This window comes from Patiria miniata, unplaced genomic scaffold (genome assembly GCF_015706575.1).
Source record: "Patiria miniata isolate m_02_andy unplaced genomic scaffold, ASM1570657v1 HiC_scaffold_7, whole genome shotgun sequence".
Lineage (NCBI taxonomy): Eukaryota > Metazoa > Echinodermata > Asteroidea > Valvatida > Asterinidae > Patiria > Patiria miniata.
The window spans coordinates 8,741,426-8,764,606 of NW_024037074.1; the positions used below are offsets into that span (position 1 = coordinate 8,741,426).

General features: G+C 39.2%; 2 protein-coding genes and 2 non-coding genes across 4 annotated transcripts; 1 reads left to right on the forward strand and 3 right to left on the reverse strand.

Annotated features, from left to right (window-relative positions):
- Positions 1–75: 75 nt before the first annotated feature.
- Positions 76–12,609, reverse strand: LOC119744291 (dol-P-Man:Man(5)GlcNAc(2)-PP-Dol alpha-1,3-mannosyltransferase-like). Its single transcript, XM_038220162.1, has 10 exons — positions 12,411–12,609; positions 11,067–11,166; positions 10,307–10,361; positions 8,235–8,327; positions 7,309–7,469; positions 6,171–6,291; positions 5,426–5,631; positions 5,205–5,275; positions 4,591–4,726; positions 76–4,171 (listed from the first exon to the last, which is right to left on the reverse strand). The coding sequence occupies exons 1-10, from the start codon at positions 12,550–12,552 to the stop codon at positions 4,006–4,008; spliced, it is 1,251 nt and encodes a 416-aa protein (XP_038076090.1). The 5' UTR covers positions 12,553–12,609; the 3' UTR covers positions 76–4,005.
- A 93-nt stretch (positions 12,610–12,702) lies between these two features.
- On the forward strand, positions 12,703–22,588 carry LOC119744290 (riboflavin-binding protein-like). Its single transcript, XM_038220161.1, has 3 exons — positions 12,703–12,828; positions 18,981–19,182; positions 19,773–22,588. The coding sequence occupies exons 1-3, from the start codon at positions 12,738–12,740 to the stop codon at positions 20,023–20,025; spliced, it is 546 nt and encodes a 181-aa protein (XP_038076089.1). The 5' UTR covers positions 12,703–12,737; the 3' UTR covers positions 20,026–22,588.
- Positions 15,327–15,445, reverse strand: LOC119718937. The gene has a single exon (XR_005269871.1). It is a non-coding gene; the product is annotated as a U5 spliceosomal RNA (small nuclear RNA).
- On the reverse strand, positions 17,505–17,623 carry LOC119718930. Its single transcript, XR_005269865.1, has one exon. It is a non-coding gene; the product is annotated as a U5 spliceosomal RNA (small nuclear RNA).
- Positions 22,589–23,181: the final 593 nt, after the last annotated feature.

The window sequence follows — 23,181 nt, forward strand, 5'->3', positions numbered from 1 at the left end:
GGGATGTTTTGATAATATGAAAGTAACAAGTAATTATATGTTTACACCGATACAGTTCTTTGTTAAGACGTCTGATTGGTTGGTCAATATCGTACTCATTTTATTATACATTGTAATCAGAATTTGTGACCAAAATGTTTAACATGAAACAAATATTACTGAAAAATAATAAGACACAGGTTTACTAGAAGACGTTTTGGCCAACAAACAAATCCATCTAAACTTAAACCATTGGCAAGTGTATAATGCAAGACCAATGCTCTTCAATGATAATTGTGAAAAAAAAAGTAACAATTCTATCAAAAGACGTTCGAAACCTTTTTCGGGAAAGATCCGGAAAAGTCCCTAAAACTGATTGTATGGCCTTTATCATAACCCAGCATTTTGCATAAATACAGTAGCAATGTTACATTTATGTAAATATATTGCATTCTATTATTCCGTACATTAATGTACACATGTTGTATCAAGCTGCTGCACTACAGCTGAGATTTATGTAAAAATATTCTATTTTGATTAGTTTAGCTAGTATAAAATAGCAGATGTCCTATGCTTAGTTGTTCCAGTAATGTGCATATTTTAACGATTACTTAATTATTTTAAACAGATTTTCGTCAAAGCAACACCATCTGGAAATGTCAATACCACACATTGTGATCTAAAACCCAATCTAAATGTTAAGTTTATTGATTGAAGAAATTGTGTACTTATACAGGTAGCTACATGTACAATAATGTTAACAGGGCTGCGTCGAATGCAATCGAACCCTGATAAGAGCACTGTTAATACAACATCCTGCTTATAACAAGGACAATTGTAGGTCCCAAGTCTTTGTTTTTCTTTGTTTTCCATTACTGTTAATACAAGGTACCTGTTATAACAAGGTAATTTATCAAGTCCCAAGGACCTTGTTATCAAGGTGTTCGACTGTACACCGAATATTCAATCATCCACCGAACATCAGAATAGCATTTACAAAAAAAGAATACTCGAGAAGATGACGAAAAACGTCCGTGATGTAACATATTTGTAGAAGTTGAGTGGTTTTAATGTTTGTGAAATGCCACATTTTTGTGGGCAGCTACTTTGCACACATAATTTTAGAGCTTCCACGAGGAAAATAGCCCTAATTTGCATCTTTAACATCTGTCACATATCAACTAGTCAGCTATCTCAAAAAAATAAATACATGATATTTACGACAGGCTCTAACCTCAATATCAATGGTCGAATATTTGAATATTCAAGCAAAACCAAGTTCCAATAATCGAATACTAAATTATTTGGAAATGCACAGCACTAAATGTTAATTACATTTGTTTTGTTATTTTGTGTAATGCTGCTCTCTGTTCAACTCGTACTTCATGCGTAAAATGATCAGATTACAAATAAATCTATGTGTATTTTGTCTGAAAAATATATTTTTCATAAACATACATTTGAAAAATTAGCAGTTTCCAAGCAACACATGCTTTAAAAGTAAATGTTTTAAGCATTTAATTTCATATGCAAATTTGAACTAGTTGCTTGTAAATTAATAAGTTGCCTTTTGTTTTATGGTATTTTGCTATGAATAATGTGACAATAAAACAAGCCACTATGGTAATATGAAGGGTCGCTGGTTAATAATTGTAGTCTGTTTGACCAAAAATGGGGTGGACTTCATCTGGAGTAAGTGGGGGAGGGAGGTGTATAACTTTGAAAGAAGGAAAAAACATTCCATTAAGAAAATTGATATTTTTTCCTATAGGACTATGCCTGTTCCAGTTGCTGTTTCACTGAACGTAAGTCTTCACATTGGATCATCCAGTGTGCATAAGTAACACATCAAGTTAAGAAAATGCAGTGAACACAAAAGACTAAGGCTATGTATTCCGTTCAGTCAAGTTTTATCAACAGATTGAAAGCATGTTACAAAGAATGTTCCTTGGCGGGAGACTTTAAGTTTAGTTTGTGGATGTGTCTGATATGAAGATCACAAATACAGCAGAAAAGGGTACAGGAATATCAACATGTTCTCCTAAACCGTCACCTCCAAAAGATAATTAAGAAGAGATACTTTTGAGTATGGTTCTTAACATCAGAAGAACCACAGCAAACAGATAAAGAATACCAACGTCTCCATTAACAACATATCTCCAGCATCTAAGCTGCGTGTTGTTGAAATCTCTACAGATGTGTAAATGTTATTAAGGTAAGATCACATAATTCTTCATGAGAGAACCCACTGAGTATCCCAAAGGTAAGAAACATCTCAGACAACAAGACGGAACAAAAAAACCGTCCTGGTGTTACATGTCAACATCTCAACTTCTGAACATCTTAACTTCTTAGGTAATGGCCAAAAAAGGACTGGGATGTAAAATCCAAATAATCTCTTTGCAGCAATGGGATTTGATGAACAATTGCACTATTTTTTTCTATGAGATAAAATAAATCCCCATTCATAAAAAGAACAATTGATGGCTATTTTAAGCTGTCAAGAAATATGTTGGACAACATGGTTACGTGCTGATTGCAGTTTGCAGTTTTGACTTATTTTAAGAAGAATCAACCCCTTATCATAAAGGTATTAAAGTTCTCAGACATTTACAAGAATCAACATGAGTGTAAAGAATTCAGACTTGTTTCTGTGTTATATAATAGTACATGGCAGCATTGTTATTGTGCATTAGGTTTACTACTGTTCTTTATTTGTAGGTGATTTAGTGTTTATATGAAATTGTATCTGTATTATTTCATCAAAAAGTCATAGTTTGCGTGATGATTGTGTAATTTTGTCTAACGTTTGCAATGTTGAATAATGTCATGCGAAAATGGTGTAAATTTTGTATTGATATTTATATGAACCCTCTGAAAATTATGTCAATATTTTAATCAACCAGCTAACCAATCAGCCAATCAATCAATCAATCAATCAATCAATCAATCAATCAATCAATCAATCAATCAGTCATTAAATCGATCAATCATGAAAAGAACCAAGACAGTCCACCAGTGAATCAGTCAGCCAATCAATCAATCAATCAATCAATTAATCAGCCAGGCAATCAATCAATCAATCAATCAATCAATCAATCAATCAATCAGTCATTAAATCGATCAATCATGAAAAGAACCAAGACGTCCACCAGTGAATCAGTCAGCCAATCAATCAATCAATCAGCCAGGCAATCAATCAAACAATCAATCAGTCAATCAAGAGTGAACCAATCAGTCCATCAGTTATTTCGGATTTCCTGTTGTCTTTTTAGCACGTTGTTTTTCAGGTACAAAATTACACTGTTACGTAGTTGATCTGATTTTGAAACATGTTAAGAAACCTGGTGATGAATTAATCCAAATCCTCCAACAATCACTGTTAATGGGTTGAGGCAGCACTGATGACATTCAGAAGCAGTGCGGATGATATCGAGCATAATGCAGGCTCAATTATGCACGACTGAACAAAAGCAATGCTGGGTACAGCCTAAGACATTTGTGTTTATGTATAAATTTAGTCTAAAGTACTCTGCAAGTACACTCCATTCAAACCCTGTGTCCCTTTAGAATATTCATTATTAAATTGTAAAAGCTCTACATTTTTAAGCAAGCTTAAGCTCTACATGTAGATGGTTCAGGCACAGACGATACCATAAAGGCCGATGAAAGTTAACAACATAACAACAAATGAAGAAAGGAAAAGAATGTAAACATAAAAGCAACTGGATGCAAGCTAGTGTAATGAACGACTACTGTAAAATGGTCAAAAGAGGGCGCTGTTCACAACTTGAATGCCACTGACTTGTTGGCCCGATTAGATTAAAACCAGACAAACATGCAGAAAATTTTGTTTTTGATGTCAATTTTACAGGAAAATATCTTCGTTGTTTTAAAACATCAGACCGAGAAATCAAAGACGGTCTTATAAGCTCACTTCATAAAATCAAATATGTAGAATGATATTTGTGTAACTCTTAAATTTAGCACCACTGGAAATTCTGTTACCTCGGCAATTGGGGGGACTTATGTCGATTTCTTACTATCCTGAGCTAAATCCTCTTTGGTGATTGGTCGTTTCAGCCACAAGGCTAGTAGCATTAAGGCGTGGCAGACATGGAGAGAGGCGGAGCTAAGCGAGGTGGAGGGGTAGGTGTTCCAACACAGCTCAATCACGCCCAGAATTAAAATCCTGAAAATAAGAACGTTCAAAATGAAAATTGTCAGTTATATTCTAGATGAGAGAAATAGCTGACTTACACTTGACAATGCTTGAGAACTTTCTTTTGAGAAAGCCATACAAATACTAGAAGAGCACAATCTATTCTCAGTAACTTTGGAAACAATAAACCCCCTCTTAAAAATAAATAAATGTGACTGACCAAGGGCAAGGGGGGGGGGGTTGAGGGGGGGGGCATCCAGGCAGGATGAGGGGCAAGTGGCATGAGGGCTGTATTTCTAATTGTCTGGCCATGCCAATTCTACTCTAAACATTTTTGTGCTCTTTACCCAAACCCTTTTCCAAAATTACCCCCGCTTACACACTAACTAGCAACACCCTGACTTAATTCCTTTGTCACATCTTTGACTGGATATGTAAGTTTGACTTACCTAAAGACGGAAGGTAAATTGGTACTCCAGAGAAGATATGGCAACGTGTGGAAGTACCAGACGTAAAACTGATAATGAAGGGATCGACTGAGGGCAACACCGATGAAATTCGCAGCAAATAAGGAAGCAACGATATGTGGGATCGAATTAAGGAAAAGCTTATATAGGATTTGAAGAAATATTTAGCAAAGAAATCACTGTACAGCTTAAAAACAACATGAAGACAGATCTCAAGGTATGACGAGTGACACAGCAGGGCCAAGAAACAAGTAAGCATTGTCATATTCTCACGTCTCAAAAAACAGGGCTTTCTTGAGTAAGTAAGTCCCTATCCCCCTTTACTTTCTTCCAGTAAAGCGGGATAGGAAGTCTGAGGAGGTAGTTCAAAAAGTTACCGGCTTGAAGACTGGCACATGTACTTGTACATGTAACATCAAGCATTTCTTTGGTCACTTTACTGTTCTAGCAAAACCTGCCATGGGTACCGGACATTTGTTTATTACAAAGCTCAAGTAGCATCACTCCAAACTTTGAACAACAAAATTTGGTCAAGATTTTATTTTAAAAAATCTTCAAACTAAAGATAGAGAACGTTTCTTGTTATCAAAGGATATAATTATCTCCCAGGATAAATCTCTCCTCCTTCTTTGGTTTGGGTAAAAGAGCCAGGATTCCACCTCGTCTCCTGAAATTAAAAAAAAAGATAAGTAAAATTAGTTCAGAGAAACTTTATTTTGACAATTTTATATTAAGCATGAAACTGCTGACAAGCTGAAACTGAAAGTACGATTACAGCTTACACAATCATGTGACCATTGAATATTCATATCTTTACCTGTTCCATCGATGTATTACAAACAATGCAATAAGAACTGCATGTAAGGCTAGGAGAGATGTCTGGAAGTAGCGATTCAGGAATAGCTCCTCAGGAAGAAACCTCCAGTTCACTGTCCACTTGAAGAAGAACTGACGACCGAGGTCAAAGGAGCGGATGATGTAGCCTGAAGGATTCTCACGAAGGAATGGAATGGCCACAAGGAGCTGGATGAAAACATTGATGAAAGATAATAATTAGAAAAATCAACGTTGCCAACATCTAAAAATGTACATCACACAACAAGGAGACAAAATCTGACAACTTTGTTTAAAATAAACCAAGAAAGAAAACTGAATACATTTAGATTTACTGGAGCGGGATTTGAACCGGCGACCTCTGGATTGCTGTTCCGGTGCTCTTCCAACTGAGCTATCCAGCCCTATGTATATAGCTCAGTAGGTAGAGCACCGCAATGGCAATCCAGATGGTTGCAGGTTCAAACTCCACTTAAGTCCACTCCTCTGTTCTTTAAACTTTTTTTAAGTCAGTCAACAAATCAACAAAACACGTCGGCCACTCAAATAGAAACTGTGGCTAACTTGTTCATTAGAAAGCCGCATACAAGCGGTGAACACAGAACAGCGGAGTCAGTCAGTCAAGCATCAAGCATCAAGCCTCCCAGTCAACAATCATACAAGATGAGGACGGGGCAGCCAGCAAGCCAGCCAGTCATAGTCAAAGACACAATCCTAACATTCAGTACCTGTATGACGGCACAGATGAAGAGTCTTGGAATGGTTGCCCAGAAACCAAACTCAGACAGTAGAAGGAGTAAGAGAGCTGGAGAGAAGAGAAGGACGTTCATCTTGACTGACACACCCACGCTGCAAGCAAATATCAAGTCATTAAATCCAGGCTCTTAACCCCAGCATATGCTCTGAGGCAGTGTTGTAGTAAGGTCCATCACGAGTCCTCATACTCAAGTCCAAATTAAGTCAGAAGGTATCCAAACAAAGGATGACAAATTATTATTCATCCTCTGTGAATTATGACTGGACTTGTGGGGCGTTTTCGAATCCCTGTTCTTGACAACACTCGGGTTAACCCGACACGAGAACAGCGGTCTCGAACGTGACGAACAGACCCGAGAGGGCGTTCGCGGATCGATTTTTTCACTCCCCGGTTGATGGAGGGTTCGGCGAGGTGCAGCTTGAACAAAATGGCGGACTGTGCAGATTCGTAAATTGTTTTGTGGTGTTTTTTTTGTTGCTAATACCCTAATGATGGGAATAAGAATACCATTATAGTGCAGGTATGCAATTTCATCCCCGCATGTCTGGTTTTGCAACAGTCGTCCTCGTTCATTTGGAATAGGCCTAAGAACAAATTCAGACGATTGTCGGCCATTTTGCATTGCTTTATATCGATGCGACACGCATCCGCGCGTTCGTAACAACCAGCTCGAGAATACGTTCTCGTGTTACCCGCGTGTTGTCAAGAACAGGGATTCGAAAACGCCCCGTGATGTTCTTGACTACGAAGCTAGCCTTGTTGGTCCAATAATTGCCATTCTGTATGAAGGGTATCGGCACCATCCCAACTGAAGTGTTTCAGTTGAATTTCTTTAGTTGGGATAGTCTAGTTGGGCACAACAGTACCACTGGCTATTAAATAAATTTGCACATAAGATCATGGGACCTTGTGAAGCCTAAAGCTCGATTCACACTTCAAACGGAAGCGAAGCAAATTCATCAAGGAAACAATCAAAGTTTCATTGTGACATCCTGTTTCCTTAACAAATTCGCTACCCACTGACATTCGCAAGAAGTATTTAGCGGCCTTAATTACTTTTTAAAAATATATACATGTTTTTCAATCAATAAGTCTCTTAATCCTCCTACCTGAACCAAAAACATCCCCAATTCCACCGTCCGTCCATGAAGAGATTGATGGAAAGGTAGAGGAAGAACATGGCGACAGGATCGTTGAACATTCGTAAGATGTAGATGGAATGAATGCGATAGGAAGCACAACACATGAAGAACAAGACGTAGGGTGGAACCTGGACAGATACAGGGAAAAGTTGGAACTTGAAATTAATGCTGTTGACCCTAACTCCCTAGCATCTTTTACTAGGAACTGGACTAATTCCATCAAAATCCATCAATCACTGTGCGCCTAAAACAAAACTGTACATGAGATAATGGAATCCACCACTGATGCACTGGTTGACATTCATGGATTTCCTACACATGGCTTTTATCACCATAGCAGTACAGGAAGCTAGGCAAAATCTATGGGATACCCCTAGCACTGCTACAGGCTTTTAGGCCCAAGTCCATCATACTCCATCAATATTTCATCACGCCAGGCCTTCTGGACCAAGTCCCCCAAAATCCACCGAAACGGGGGATGGATTTTGACAAAGTTAGGGTTAATCTGTATTTCCTTGGCATTTTGTTGTTGGAAATTTGTCCAAGAAAACCAATGACACCATTCCTTGTAACAAATCTGACACATACATGTAAAGTTTATATAATAAAGGCTGGGCTACAACAACAAGTGATAGATTCAGCCAGTCCTAAATCCTTTAAAATCATACAAAATCAATTTTTGAATATTTTGTGAATCCGTCAAAATTATACAAAACAATGAAATCATACAAAAGTGAAACAACAAGTAAAGAAATTTTGCTGTACAAATTTGTCATACTCGGTATGTCAACTATGATATGATAAAGAATTGTCTTAAAACTCACAATGCATTAACTAAATTCACATTTCATTGGTTCGTGTAAATTGATAACATTCTTTCAAATGAAACCAACCTTTTTGGTTCTGTTGTATATTCTAAAGACGAGCAGCAATGTTGCCAAGTAGAGGCCAGCGAAGATATACTGTGCCAGTCTGATGTTTGTACCGAAAGGCAGGCCCGTAGGAAGCTAAAATTTATTGGTCAGGCTCATCTCAGGGCAGGGAGCTCAGTTGATGCGAGCGCGTAGCGCGAAGCCCTAACGGCGTGGGGTTCGGGGCCCGCTTAAGGGCCCCGAACAATTTTGGATTCCAGACGCTCTGTGGTGCGATCTGAGGCAATTTCTGACCACTTTAACCTTTTTTTGAGCTATCATCATTTAAACATCATTTTCAAGTTTGGAGTCAATTATCTTTTTATATATATTTTTTTTTGCGTGAGAAATCCCATGTCGGCGTTAAAGCATGAGAATAACCTGAAATGTGTGAGTCTTACGCTCAATGTGTTAGAGTTGGCAGGCCTGCAGAGGCAGATCCAGGATTTGACCCAATCCCTTCCAAATGTAACCAAAAGCCACTCCCCCCCCCCCAACACTATGCATGTATCTATGCATGCATATTATCTTCGTAATTTGTACAAGACACATTTTGGAGCACTGCACATCTGCAAGTTTAACCAGTATATGTCACTTGATGAACTTTACATAGGATTCGTCAAAATTTAGCCTATCGTAGTGAAAAGTTTTGGACATTTGCTCATCGCAAAACTTTTTTGGATCTAGATGCTCTGTAGTGCAATCTGAGGCATTTCCTGGCCACTTTCCCCTGACTTTGAAATGTATTTGTGTTTTAGTGGGTGGGTCATCAAAGATGATAAATTACATCACAAGCATCACATCAAAACTGTAGCTTGACTCTCTTTCTAGATTTGTGCTCTTTAGCTTGATCCATGATTGTGTTTACAGGGTAAGGGCGTAATCATACATGTCGCCATGCACTACACGTTAAGTTAAATGGAATTTAACTATGAATTTTAGTTTTCCTCAGACTTGTACTTGTGTTTTTCTTAAAAAGAAGTGGTTTTCTAGCTGAGAAAATAGCAAGGAAGAACTGGTATTGTGCAAGCAAAATTCAGGGAATAATCCGTTGATACTAATATCTTGTTGGAAAATTCCAAAATCATTTCAAGAAAGTTGCCGCCGTGAATCAGAGTTTATGAAGGGACGGAAAGTGGGATTTGCTATCAGCATCAACAGGGCCGTTCCTCATTATTTACCTTTTATGGGATGTGAATCAAATTGGAAGACGAGAGGCTCTGCCGGCTGATGTATTTTTTAGAAATTTAATTCACCGGTATGGATACAGTGTACGTACATGATTGAACTGCCGAGCGTATTTGTTAAGTATTTTTTTTTCTAAAAAAAATACATCAGCTCGCAGAGTCTCTCATCCTCCAATTGATTCACATCCCATCAGGTAAAGAATGACGAACGGTCTTGTTGATAGCAAATCCCACTTTCCGTTCATTCATAAACTCTGATTCACAGCGGTAATTACTTTCTTTGAATGATTTTGGAATTTTCCAACAAGATATTAACTTTAACGGATTATTCCCTGAATTTTGCTTGCACAAAACCGGTTCTTCCTTGCTATTTTCTCATTTAGAAAACCACTTCTTTTTAAGAAAACACAAGTACTAGTCCGAGGACAACTAAAATTCATGGTGGCGGCTAATCGCCATTCCGTTTAACTTAACATGTAGGCCTATAGTGGCGACATGTATGATTACGCCCTTTCCCTTTTAACACACACACAAAAACAAAACAAAACACAAAAACAACACAAGAAAAAATTGTGGGAGGGCGACGGGGGCCATGCCCCCCCCCCCCAAAAAAAATGGAAGCCATTTTTTGTTTCAGTGTCGTCGCAATAGAGGCAGGTACTGCATACACCACCATCTTTTTCTTTAAAAAAAATTGTTAAAGTGGTCAGAAATTGCCTCAGATCGCACCACAGAGCATCTAGAAACCAAAAAAAGAAAAAATCCAGCCTTGGGGCCATGCAAGGCCTTGTATACATTAAAAAAAAAGATATGCCTGTCATTATTGGTACGGCCATAGCCGTACCTGCCGTACCGCTTCCTACGGCCTTGGTCGGTGATGTAGTATAACGCCATGAAGATGTAGACAAAACCTGCTGGATACCTATCAATACAAACACAAAGTACAACGTTCAAAAATCCATCACAGTACACTAGGGAGGCCCCCTTCAATGGAGAAACCATTATGCACACTATTTGTACAAAGCAACTGCCCTGTGACGGATTAGCTGAATAGCTAGCACAATGCTTTCGCCATTGAAGGGGGGGCTCAGTGATAGAATTGATAATGTGTCCAATTAAGTGTATAATTTCATGCATGGATATTTCAATATGTTCAATATTTGAATGAAGCTAACCCAAGAGTCCTGATGCCAATTCACAGCCTCACCTCTGACTAAATCTAAGAGTGAATTTTCAGTCTGTTATGGGATATTGTGTGATGACATATATTTACTTTAATTGCCAGAACAAAAATGCCTGTAATTGTTTTTAACTATAGTATAAGTGCATTGAGCGAACCAAACACTGATTGTGCATGTTGATTTTGTCCGAGGACTTTTGCTGCCAAATTTCACCGTCTCACAGCTTCATCAATATTTAACCTTAACTCCCTGCAAGTCCGCCAACATTTCTCAATCACACTTCTTCCAGTGCACTCTTTGCTTAAGGCCTCCAGGCCCAAGTCCATCATACTCCATCAATATTTAGTCAAACCAGCCTGCAGGACCAAGTTCCCCAAAATCCACCAAAATGGGGGGGATGGATTTTGATGGAGTTGGGGAGGTCAGGGTTAATGATCGTTTCTTACACTAGGGGTCCAGTGCCTCCCTTCAGCTTCATGTAGTCATAGGTTCCATTGACGACTCCTTCAACTTCATCCATGTATGCTTCCCAATCAATCTCAGTATCTGTGTAACGCATGACCAGAGAAATAGTCACGACGGCAAACTAGACTTTTCGATTGAATACCGTTCAAGTTTTCATATGACTTGTTAGCACCATCATATCCGACACTTTTTGTGAGTAATTTGGATAAATGCATATGACATTAGTGCAGATATTATCGGTGGTAACTATATTTTGTTACTGTCCTATTCGTTTAATTTCAGGAATTTTAGAGAGAAAATTTTAAATACTGGGAATCGGTGACTCATTTTTCTCACCTTTGCGCCAGCACTTCCTCTACACATGCTCACTTATACATCCATGTATGGATTTATTGAGATAATAAATTACCATCTCTGAGCGAATGTGTGGCTCATGGGTCATTTTGGAAAGCGGTCCAGGCATGGGCGTCGCCAGGATTTTTTCTAGAGGGGGGCAAAAAAATTTTTTGCCAAAAAATGCTTGTATTTCTCAACACATTCTCGATTTATCAGTTTTAGAGGGGGGCAGGGACATTTTGCCCCCCCCCCCCCCAACTCATTAAATTTACACCACTTTGTCTTCGCGCCTCTTTTTTTTTTTTTTTTTTTCTTCCTTTTTCTTCCTTTTTTTTTTTTTTTTTTTTTTTGCTTTTCCGGGGGGGGGGGGGGGGGGGGGGGGGCAAGTGCCCCCCCTTGCCCCCCCCTCGCGACGCCCATGGGTCCCGGTGATCCGAGTTCGAGACCCAGCGAAGCTTGAAATACAAGATGGAAAGATTCCCATATCTGGCCATTACTTGTCACCCTGTGCACAAACCCTATGGGACTGGTCTGAAAATTTCTAAGTGTTTTCTTTAAAAAAATGTTTTTCCCCTGCTATTCGTGCTAAACTTGACTTTTTAAGACATATTATCACTTTTTGATGGCTGGTAGATCACTTAATGGAAAAAGTAGTGATGGCCAGATATGGGAATCTTTCCTTTAAAAACATTTCCCCGAAAAGTATGACTGAGTAGGTTTTTCTTACTTTATTGTTTACTTAAAATGCACACAAAGTCTCCATAGGCATAGACTTTGTACACACCCAAGAAGTGGCGTCTGGATAGTACATTCCTTCCAAAATATATTCTACTAGGCCTACTGCTCACCGCCGACCATGACAGCACATAAACACCAGTGAACCCCCCCCCCACCAACTGGCCGGATGCAGACCGTGCCCCGCCCACGTCACCTCACCAAACATGCCAAAGAAAGAGCTAGCGTGGTGAGTAAGTAGGCCAACAACTTACACTTGACTTTTTGAATAACAATCACATTAACAACAATTTCTGCAAGCCATAGCATTGCTGCTGTTATCCACAAGTAACTGGGGTCGAACAAGAGTCCATGCATATGGTTTCTGCATCTCCGAATCAAGGATTCTTTGGCCATTTTCTTAACCAAAATGCGCACGATGCTCCACAAGGTCTTGCTATTGCTACACGTACAAAATGCATATGAACAACTGGTGTCCTGATGCTAAACGTAGCTTTAGCATTGAACGCACTGCATTCATTGGAACCAGCTAACGCAGCTGTTGACCTTTGAACCTTGAACTTTAGTAAAAGGTAAACAAAATGGCTGTCATTTGCCGATGGTTTTCTATTCTTCGTGTGTTTTTGATCGTATTTCTGTCGTATGTGGTGGGTCAAGTATGCACATATTACGGTGAGTTACCTTCTTTGCAATACAGTGTACATTTTATGACACATTATTGTTATTTTAGAAAGGGCATCATCGGACGGGAACGAACGCTGCTGTTTTGTGTCGTGAAAATTTGTGGAGATTTTAGTGAGCGCCCTCAACATGCAAAATCAAGACAGCATGGACGGGCTATTGATTTGTCATGAAATACGTGTTTCCCCTGGGATGGGATGTTTTGCTAACTGAATTCAAAAGACACATGTTTTGACTGCACTGTACATGTTGCCTCCTCATTACTACATGTACTTAAAAGTAGCCAGAAAGTTCAGTACTACTACTACTAGTACTAGTAGTAGTAGTACGTAGGCTCTATAAAATAATAAATGGCTAAACTGAAGCAAAAGATGAGATTTGAAGATTTGCATGGTGAAGGGTAATAATAAGCTAAGTTGTTGCGGTACCACCATGTGACAAAATGTCTTTTGTGAGTGTGTGGTTCTGAAAGCAAAAGGAATCAAATCATTTGGAAGCTAGAAAATGAGCCATGTTAACATAACACTGCAGCCAACTCAATATGTGCATTGTACAAAGCCATACCATGCATATGGTTTACGTTACGGTAGTATTGTCTGCTTTATATTTGAGTTTGACCCTAAAAAACGTAGAACGAAAATCAGTTTTTAAATCGCCGTTCTTCAAAGTTTACTTTTTAATGCGACGCAAGATGAAAAATCAAATTGTGTTTTTAGTATACTAAACTTCCGTACAACCATCAACATCAACACCGTGCTCCATTTTTCTTGGATCTATAAAAAAAAATCTTGATTAATTGTCGGATCTGACTGGCTACAATATTACCGAGTTCTACAAGTTCATACAACAAATTGATCTGATCTGTTACTTTCTGTTCGTGTCCTTGAATCACTTAATGAGACTTAGTGAGTTACATGTAACATGATATGGGTTGTTTCTGCTCAGTTACGCAGTAATGAAGTAAAGAGGTTCCTGCGATATTGATTAGTCGTTTAGATTCTATCTTTGGTTTTAATTGTTAGGCCGAGCTTTCGCTCAGCCAGTGAAAAATTGCTTATAGACTCGTCAAATTGCTCATCTGAACGGAAGTCTTTAGTAATAGGTTTTCAAAAATGTTTTATTCTTATAAATAAAACATGACATTCATAATCAACAGCATTTTAGCAAAAAATGTTTGGTCCAGGATAGAGACTCGGACGACAATATCTACAAGCAGTGTTGCGTCCAAACGAAACTTATCGTCCTCATCAACTGATGAGAACTCAGAGGTTTGTTGAGGTACTTGAAAATCGAAAGAAGAAGCAGGCCAGATATTCTTCCAAATCTATTTCGCCTTTACTAAACATGGATCAGATTGTATTACGTTCTGACACAACATGACAATCACAGTAAGATGCATGGCAACGTCAACCCGGGGTTTGTACAAGCATCTGCACATGCGCACCTTTGTAGTCACGCTTCGCTGACTCCAGGGCGGGGCTGGGCGGGGCTTGGCTAGGCGGGGATGGGAATGTAAAGGGTTTTATAAGTGAATAAGCTTCGATTCGCTTCACTACCCGCCATGCTTTCACGGTTCATCCTTACTTCACGCGAATGCGAATGTGAAGCGGATTAGACGCCAGGAAACATTCGCGCTGGAATTCACAGGAGTTGAAATGGTGTTCAACTTTTGCAAAGTCACAGAGCGAAAACTTGCTGTTGCGTTACCAATTACATGATTTTCGCTTTCGCCCCGAATATGAACCGGCATTTAGGCTATACAATCTGTTCGCAGTGAATTAGCGGGATGAATAGAAGATTAATACAAAAAAAAATGAACTTTTTTAAAAATAATAATCGTTACACCTTTGCTGACCACGATGACGCTGACCATGCAGCCAACAAGTTTATTGTGAAGAAACGGGCTGAAATTGGTCTTCTGCATGAAACGACAAGGTTGCCTTTGATAGTTCGCAATAATTTTGATCCGTCAGATTGATCATTCCATTCCATTCGGTAATTTCACAATTACTTGCTTCGAATTCCTCAGTTAGTTTCTTCGAACTCCAATTTCATTCGGCAAATTCATCATTCCATCCGCTAATCTCATCATTTCATTTGTAGAATTCATCCTGCTGGATTTGCCGAATGAAATGGTGTACTCGCCGGATATGATGAATATGATGACGTTGCGGAATGAAATGATGATTTTGCCGAATAAAATGGCGAATTCCCAGAACGGAATGATAAAATTGCCAAATGAAATAATGATTTCCCCGAAAGGTGTGATGAATTCGCCGAATGCAATGGAGAGTTTGCCGCATGGAGTGATGTGAATTATTGAAAGTGGGTTTTCATTTAAAATACAAAATTAAAGCTTTTTTTATTTTAGGTAGAGGCGTTGTTGTATATGCGTACGATGTATGTTTTTTTAATTAAATTGCTTTATATTAAGCTCCTTAATGGTTCATATATATCATTTTTAAGTTCTATCTTTTGGTTTGATTATTAGGCCGAGCTTTCACTCAGCCAGGGAAAAATTGGTTATAGACTCATCAAATTGCTCATTTGCACGGAAATCTTTAGTAAAAGGCGAAAGATTTATTCGAATGTAGATAAGCCTGAGTTACCTAATGGAACGTTGACCTGGAGTCTGGTCTTCGGAGCTGCAACATGACATTCACAGTAGCTTGCAATCATTGACAACTGTCGTTTTGTAACGGCATTTGCGCATGTGCACGAGAAGTCACGCTTCATTGATTCCAAGCTTTAGGGCGTTTTCGATGGCGGTCTCTATTGATGACTTGCTCGCAGTCGTTGGGACCTTGCTTGTTGTTGCTGACTTGCTGCGGTCGATGCGGACTTGCTGGTAACTTTCGATGGGGCCGGGGCCTCGCTGGCGGACCGTGACTTGCCTGCGGTCGACGGTGGTTTGGCCATGGTCAATGGGGCCTTGTTGGTGGTCGGTGGCTTGCTTGCCGGCGATGGCTTGCTTGCGGTTGGTATCTTGCTTGGGGTCGGCGATGGCTTGCCTGAGCTTGCCGTTATGGAGCGGGTGGTAGGTCGAGGGCGGGGAGTTGGTTTGGAACTCGTCCCAGAACCCCTGGGCCTTGGTAGAGATCTCCATCTCCTCTGTTTCGCTGTCGCCGGTTGAAAGGGGAGGAAAGTCGGTTTTGCTTACCAGTTCACGGGATGGCGGGAAAACCATTGTGCCCGGTTTCGTCTTGGTTGCTGCTGAGGTTGTAGTTGGTCTAGCGAGCGATGTCGGACAGTTAAATGAGGTGTGGTTTTCTGAACTGCAAATTGTGCACGTTTTTGGCAGTGGGCACTCCGCGCTGCGGTGCCCTTGCCCCCTGCAGTTGAAGCATGTTAGTGTCCCGCAGTTGGCTGCCAGGTGGCCTGGTTTACCGCAACGTCGGCAGGTCTTTTGCTGTCCGTCGTACTGGACGTACAGCTGAAAAGGCCCCACCTTGATGTAGGAAGGAATGGGCGAACAGAGGGTCATGCGAAAATGGCTGATGCCATTCTCCCATTCGGGCGTTGCCGGCCAATGTCCACGTCGGTGTCCTATCACCTGCCCATACTGCGCTAGGGTAGTGACGATGGGGCTGTCCGCCAACTCCTGTGGGGCGTTATGCACGTTGACATACACCAATGCTGTGTCGGCCTCTGAAGTCGTTACTGGTCTTTCGTTGATTTTCAGGTGTTCTGTAGTCATCTTTGTCTTGGCTGACGTCTTTTTGAAAGTGACGCACCGCTTAGCATCTTTCACGTGTTGCACGCATTTCACTTCATTCTCTGGAACATGCTTCTTTATCAATGCGAAAATTTCTTTTGGCTGTGTCTTTTCTTCAAGATGTAGGTTGAGGCTAAGCTCCCGGTTGAGCCTCGAGAAAGCCATCCTTGGCTTTGGCGTACTCAGTCGTGAAATTTAAAAATCTTTAGTAAAAGGCGAAAGAGTTATTCGAATTGCAAATAAGCCTGAGTTGTCTTAAATAAGGTTGGATCAAATTGTATTCCGTTCTGATACAACATGACAATCACAGTAAGATGCATGGCAACGTCAACCCGGGGTTTGCATCTGCACATGCGCGCCTTTGTAGTCGCGCTTCGCTGACTCCAGGGCGGGGCTGGGCGGGGCGGGGCTCGGCTAGGCGGGGATGGGAACGCTTTCGCCCCGAATATGAACCGGCATTTAGGCAATACAATCTGTTCGCAGTGAATTAGCGGGATGAATAGAAGATTAATACAAAAAAAATTTGAACCTTTTTTTTTTAAATAATCGTTACACCTTGCTGACCACGATGACGCTAGCCTTTCACCATGGCCATCGTGGCTTAACTTGCCCGCATTCAAAGCGGCGAAATAATGGTGTGCTCGACGGATGAATAGGATGACGTTGCGGAATGAAATGGCGAATTCCCAGAACGGAATGATAAAATTGCCAAATGAATTAATGATTTCGCCGAAAGGTGTGATGAGTTTGCCGAATGGAGTGATGTGAATTATTGAAAGTGGGTTTTCATTTAAAATACAAAATTAAAGCTTTTTTTATTTTAGGTAGAGGCGTTGTTGTATATGCGTACGACGTATGTTTTCGCTAAATTATATTAATCTAATTGCTTTATATTAAGCTCCTTAACGGTTCATACAGATCATTTTTAATTCTATCTTTTGGTTTGATTGTTAGGCCGAGTTTTCGCTCGGCCAGGGAAAAATTGGTTATAGACTCATCAAATTGCTCATCTGCACGGAAATCTTTAGTAAAAGGCGAAAGATTTATTCGAATGTAGATAAGCCTGAGTTACCTAATGAAACGTTGACCTGGAGTCTGGTCTTCGGAGCTGCAACATGACATTCACAGTAGCTTGCAATCATTGACAACTGTCGTTTTGTAACGGCATTTGCGCATGTGCACGAGAAGTCACGCTTCATTGATTCCAAGCTTTAGGGCGTGCCCACTGCCGGCCGGGCGCGGTTTGGATGAGAAAAGCCTTCCTGCACGCGGCGTGATCTTGAATGTAGTTGTAACTCACAATAGTCGCCACAAGGAGTATTGTCGCGATGAGTTTCAATCAGTTGCGGCGGAGAGCGAGATTTTTCTTTGTTACAAAGAACCGAAACACTTCCAACATTTATCATTTAGTCCTTTTCACCCATTTTCATTGTGTGTTGATACTTCTGTTGATTCTTGTTTCCCACCCTTCAAACTGCGAAAAAACAAACGAAAAATACGACCAAAATGTTCGTGCTAATATGCATTACCGTACCAATGCACTTTCACAATTTGTTGTTTTGATAACATTAAAATCTGAAGACGAAAGAGTTGAATAGGCCTATGCATTTAGTACTTGTACTTACATGTATAACTCAAAATCCCCTTTAAGGTATGATTTTACATCGGGCTGGGAGCATTACAGAAAATGGTGAATTAAAAGAAATGTGTTGCTTATATTGCAACATGTCATTTTTGTATATGATGCATGTCCGTAAATGTGGATCAAATTTTTTTCGTGTCAACTTTCCATCTGATATAAGATTTTATATTTGAACATTTAGAAAATATTGTTCAATGTCTTCTATCTCCAAGAGTGAATATGCAAGCAAACTACCTGCCAAACAATTTTTTTAAAAATACTTAATTTCAATGATACACTGTAAAAATGGTGCTTAGGATTTAAACACATTTCTAAACACTTATTCTGTACCCACTTTTTCCACACGTTTAGCATCATGACATGTTTAGATGTCCTTTTTCTGTGACACGCATTATCCGTTTGACATGTTCAATGAATAATATGTTTAGCAATTAAACACCTTCCTAAGCGCATTTAGATATATACAATCCTAAGCACATGTCCAAAACGTAAACACGTTTAGTTTCACAACATTAAAAAGTGGTAAACGTTTAGAATTGAAACACATTCCTAAACGTTTTAAACTCTAAACACGTTCTGATGTGTTTAAATGCTAAACACTGTTTTTACAGTGTATTACACATGGCACACAGGTCGGTGTAACAGGGAAACAGAAATGTCACACTTTTAGACCCCACATTAATGGAATGATGCCTTTGGCAGTATATTCAAGATTCTGGAACTATGTAAATTCCATTCGTCTTCGCTCGTTTATTGGCCCATAATCGCCCATTCATTCCTTTCCAGGCAACTACAGATATGCAGAGCAGCAGTCTAATTTATCCAACTGCACGTGGTATCGTAACATGGCATGTTGCAGACGCACCGAAGTATCGTCCGTCTTCGGTAGTATGTTCAAGATCCACGGCGAGACACGACAATGTAAATCACGACTCAACTACATGATGTGTTACTTCTGCAGTCCGAGCCAAGTGGATTGGTATGACTCGTAAGTATTGCAGTCTGGATCCAGAAATACAATGACGGTTTCGTTTTTGAAAAGATATTTTCTTGGCACAACTATGCCCATTTGAAATTTGTGACGTCACAGGTGCAAGCAGACAAATCGCCAGATAAAAGTTCTGGATTACGCATTTCTCGAATTGTTACACCTCTACCGACAAAAAAAAAAATCACTTTTGGAGCGAAATTTTGAAATTTGATTCGAAATTTTGCAGTAAATTTTAGACGTACATTTTTTTTAAATTTACAAATTGCAACACTAAAAATCAATTTCAAACTCTGCCCTTGAGTGTCTTGTTTTGACAGAACGCGTCTTTTTGTGGCTACATGTGTTGGGCGGTTTTCCACTATATACCAAACCTCGCTTTGGTATTTGACAAAAAGCACTCACCTTTAGTGACATGTTCGGAGTTATACAAAATATACATGCAACGTGCGCTCAGGCATGGAAACGTGCCAGTAATGACCAACAAAACCTCACCGTAATTTCAAAATTATTTAGTGTATGCTAATACAAATTTGTTTTTTTCTTCCATCAAACTATTCAGTTTCAAACCTTCTTGTTGTTATCCTCAGAAAAGTCGTTATTTGCTCCGACTTCTGTGAAGAAACCTTTGAGATGTGCAAGGAAGCTCGGCTAGGGGACTCCTCCATCGGAGAGAAGTACGAATCGGGTCGACAGTTCTGCGAGGCCAATAATTTCGAGGTGGTTCCTGGAAGAGAGAGATGCTTCAGTTTTGACCCGACGGCTTTTGATTCAGCGATCACGGTCCAGCCAGGTATCGTTGGACTCCTAGCTTGTCTCTCTACTGCTTTACTGAGATTCTGATGGTCCAGTTTACGTTCTGTGCAAATGGGCTAACTTTCGTCAACAGTTAAAAAATTGACTCAGTTCTAAGGATCGGAAAATAACTGTCATATTTGCCGTAAAAGGAATGAAAATTAAGGCTTCCAAATTATTGATTCATAATAAACTAGAGCGTCTAGCGTCTGGTTTCTTCCATTTCAAATAATAACATTCACAAACTTTGGCATGTAAGGTGACCTAAAATTTGGCTTAATTATAATTATAATAATAATAATTACCGATAATGGGTCACTAGGGAGACATTCCCATAGACTTGTGCACAATGTTTTTAGGACCACGATCAATTTATCTATCCTATTTGCGACAACACAATTTTGCTTCTAAATAGGGCCAGATGCATTATGAAGACATTGAAATGTCTCCCTTATTCCACGTCTCCCAGAGGTATAACTTATTACTCTGAGGTGTCTTCCAAAGGTCATACTTGTGGTTGTAATGATAAGGGGTAATTATTAAGCACACGTATCCACCATTATTGGACTCGAGGTACTACACCATGATTACCCTGCTCATTGGGCCAATGAAACATTCCAAAACACCGTCTCGGCTCCCTGGGGAGTATACAGCTCCATGCTGCCATTTCGGCGCAAAGCAGCTATCAATCACAATAATTATCTCTGCCCACTCACAATTTACTCGTGGATAAGGACTCGCAATGAGCGACAAAGTGTCTTGCCCAAGGGCACACACACCATAACCATAATTAAGCAGACATCGTCATGTTTGTGTTGCATGGGCCTTATGCTCGAGTTGGCCATTTTTGTCGAGTGCCCTGAAAAAAGGCTGAATGTAGTTCATTAATTGTTAACTGTTGAATGGGATGGCGCCAGACTATTTGTGCAGGCATAATGCAGCCTTATTTTACTTTATTTTAATCTTGCTTTAAAAATTAGGGAATGTTTAATTACAAATTTAAGAAGCAGACTGGAATTAATTAGTTATTAAGTTGCTTTCATTTCTCTTCGGAAGTGCAAAAAAGTAAGATTTAACATCACTCCATAGAGCTGTATAATAAAGAATGCCTCACTCTCAATTCAATATGGCCGACTCATGCATAAGGCCCATACTATAGAATGGGGAATTTCGACCTACTTATTTTCATTACATTTAATCGTTAATATATATTAGTTTCAAGACCAAGCTACATTTATTGGTGATGATGTTTAAAACACAATACACTAAACGTGACCTAGATATTTTTTACCTCCCTTGTCGGTCATAAGTTACCATGTATGAAGCAATTACTGAAATACATGTACATGTACAATAATCTTGTTGTATTTCAGTTCATTGTTTCTGACTGGAAGTTAATATTTGAACTTTAACTAGTGCATGAATTTAATTACAGTAGGTGGAAATGATATTCAAACACAAGTATTAATTTGTAAAAGTACTAAACAAAATGACAAAGTCAGAAGTAATTCGTTTTAGGTTAAGTGGTCCGGCTCCACGCTGTAGTCTGATGGTTAGATTAATAATTAATTAATAATTTAATAGTAGCTTTATAATAAAAAAAAAAGCAGGGTACTTTTTATTGCTGTGCAATTTTTACTTATTTATTGTCGGAAACTTGCCCAGTTGTAGTTGTACAATACATTTATTGAAATGTGTTCGTCGCCAAAATGATTTGTTTTTAATACAAATATGAAATCGGTTGTGGATGATTTTAAGATACAGTATTAATGTTTTTGATATTACTATGTAAAATCATACAGATGTATGGTTAGCGACTTAATAGCAAAACTTCGGACAAAGAGAATCATCTTTAAAAAAACTTGTAAATCATGTGTATTGTAACTCGGGCCTGTAGTATTCCTTGCCAAATTCAGAGTTAACTATAGAAAGTTCATGTATGCAATACTTTATTAATTTGCATGTACAATTTGAATTCAGAATAATTAAAAGTGGTTGTTTAAATTAGTTCATTGACTGTCATTATGGGATATCGTGCAATGCCAAATATTAACTTGTATTCACATGCACCATAAGAAACATTCATTTGTAAGAAAAAGTTTGTGCTAACTTTATTGTGCAATAATTGAGTCATACTCTCACAGTTTGTCGTCAAGTTACATTTCAGCCGTAACTTTGACGGAGCATGTGGATTTGTATGCATAAACATTGGATTCTGCAGTACAATTAGGCCAGTTGTGATTTTAAAATGTCTTTGTATTTAGAGAAAAATATAACATAAAGTACAGAGAGTGAAGACCAGAATTGGTTTTATTGTGAAGTCATTCTCACTGTGTAGCAGATATTCCCGACATTATAAAAAGTTATAGATGATAATTATTTCCACAATTATCCTTTATTCTGTGCAGGGCTAGCGCTAGAAGAAATTTGTCGACTGCTTTAGTGATGAATTTAGGTCTAGTATGAAAAATTATGCATCGCTTTCCAACTAGAATCAAATGAATCCAGCAGTGTTGTGTCCCACCCCAGTGAATGTCTGTATATTTATTCAGCGAACCATTTATCTATCAAGATAAGGCCATAGACATAATAAAACCTAGACACGACGTTATCTGCTTTAACGTTGTAAATTCTGTGAGTAAAACGGGCTGCGTCACGCGGCTTAATTACGCGATGCGCGAATGTCATGCATATGGCCATAGATATAGAACTTAAGTTCTATATCTATGGCATATGGCTTCGATTTACGCGCATACTTCTTAGTTATACGCGCAGCATTTTGCTCACAGGCGCAATAGCAAATGTCGTGTCTAGGTTTTATTATATGTCTATGGATAATAGTGGGGGGGCCAATGTACTTCCGTTGGCATGTCATGTTAATTTATGGCAACCATTATAAATGTAATCTTATGAGTCCTGAGAACAAGAAAATTGATGTTGCCATTTTTTTCCATTGACCTTTAGTGACCTTGACCTGAGGTCAAAGTTCATGGGTCATTTTCACCTAAAATTTGCCTTTCGGAAGGGTTTGCGAAGATTTTCCAGGCAAGTGAGCACACATTGTATTTGGTTGAGAGTTTCTCCGTTATAATAAATGTTATTATTAATGTATTTATGGGTTTTCCTGAAGAAAACATGGGAAAATGTCACTTTTGCCCGAAAAGGGCTGGGTTGTTTTGACCATCTCACGCAGATTCCGCCCCC

What these genes read in the sequence shown, in the direction of transcription:
- LOC119744291 (XM_038220162.1), bottom strand. Translation starts at nt 12,552, where the DNA reads ATGGCCAAAGAATCCTTGATTCGGAGATGCAGAAACCATATGCATGGA. An exon ending in TATACTACATCACCGACCAA is followed by an intron (nt 8,328 to 10,306) that starts GGCCGTAGGAAG and finishes GGCCTGCCTTTC; the next exon opens with GGTACAAACATCAGACTGGC. An exon ending in AATTTACCTTCCGTCTTTAG is followed by an intron (nt 4,172 to 4,590) that starts GTAAGTCAAACT and finishes TCTTATTTTCAG; the next exon opens with GATTTTAATTCTGGGCGTGA.
- LOC119744290 (XM_038220161.1), top strand. Translation starts at nt 12,738, where the DNA reads ATGGCTGTCATTTGCCGATGGTTTTCTATTCTTCGTGTGTTTTTGATC. An exon ending in TCAAGTATGCACATATTACG is followed by an intron (nt 12,829 to 18,980) that starts GTGAGTTACCTT and finishes ATTCCTTTCCAG; the next exon opens with GCAACTACAGATATGCAGAG. An exon ending in CAAGTGGATTGGTATGACTC is followed by an intron (nt 19,183 to 19,772) that starts GTAAGTATTGCA and finishes TGTTATCCTCAG; the next exon opens with AAAAGTCGTTATTTGCTCCG.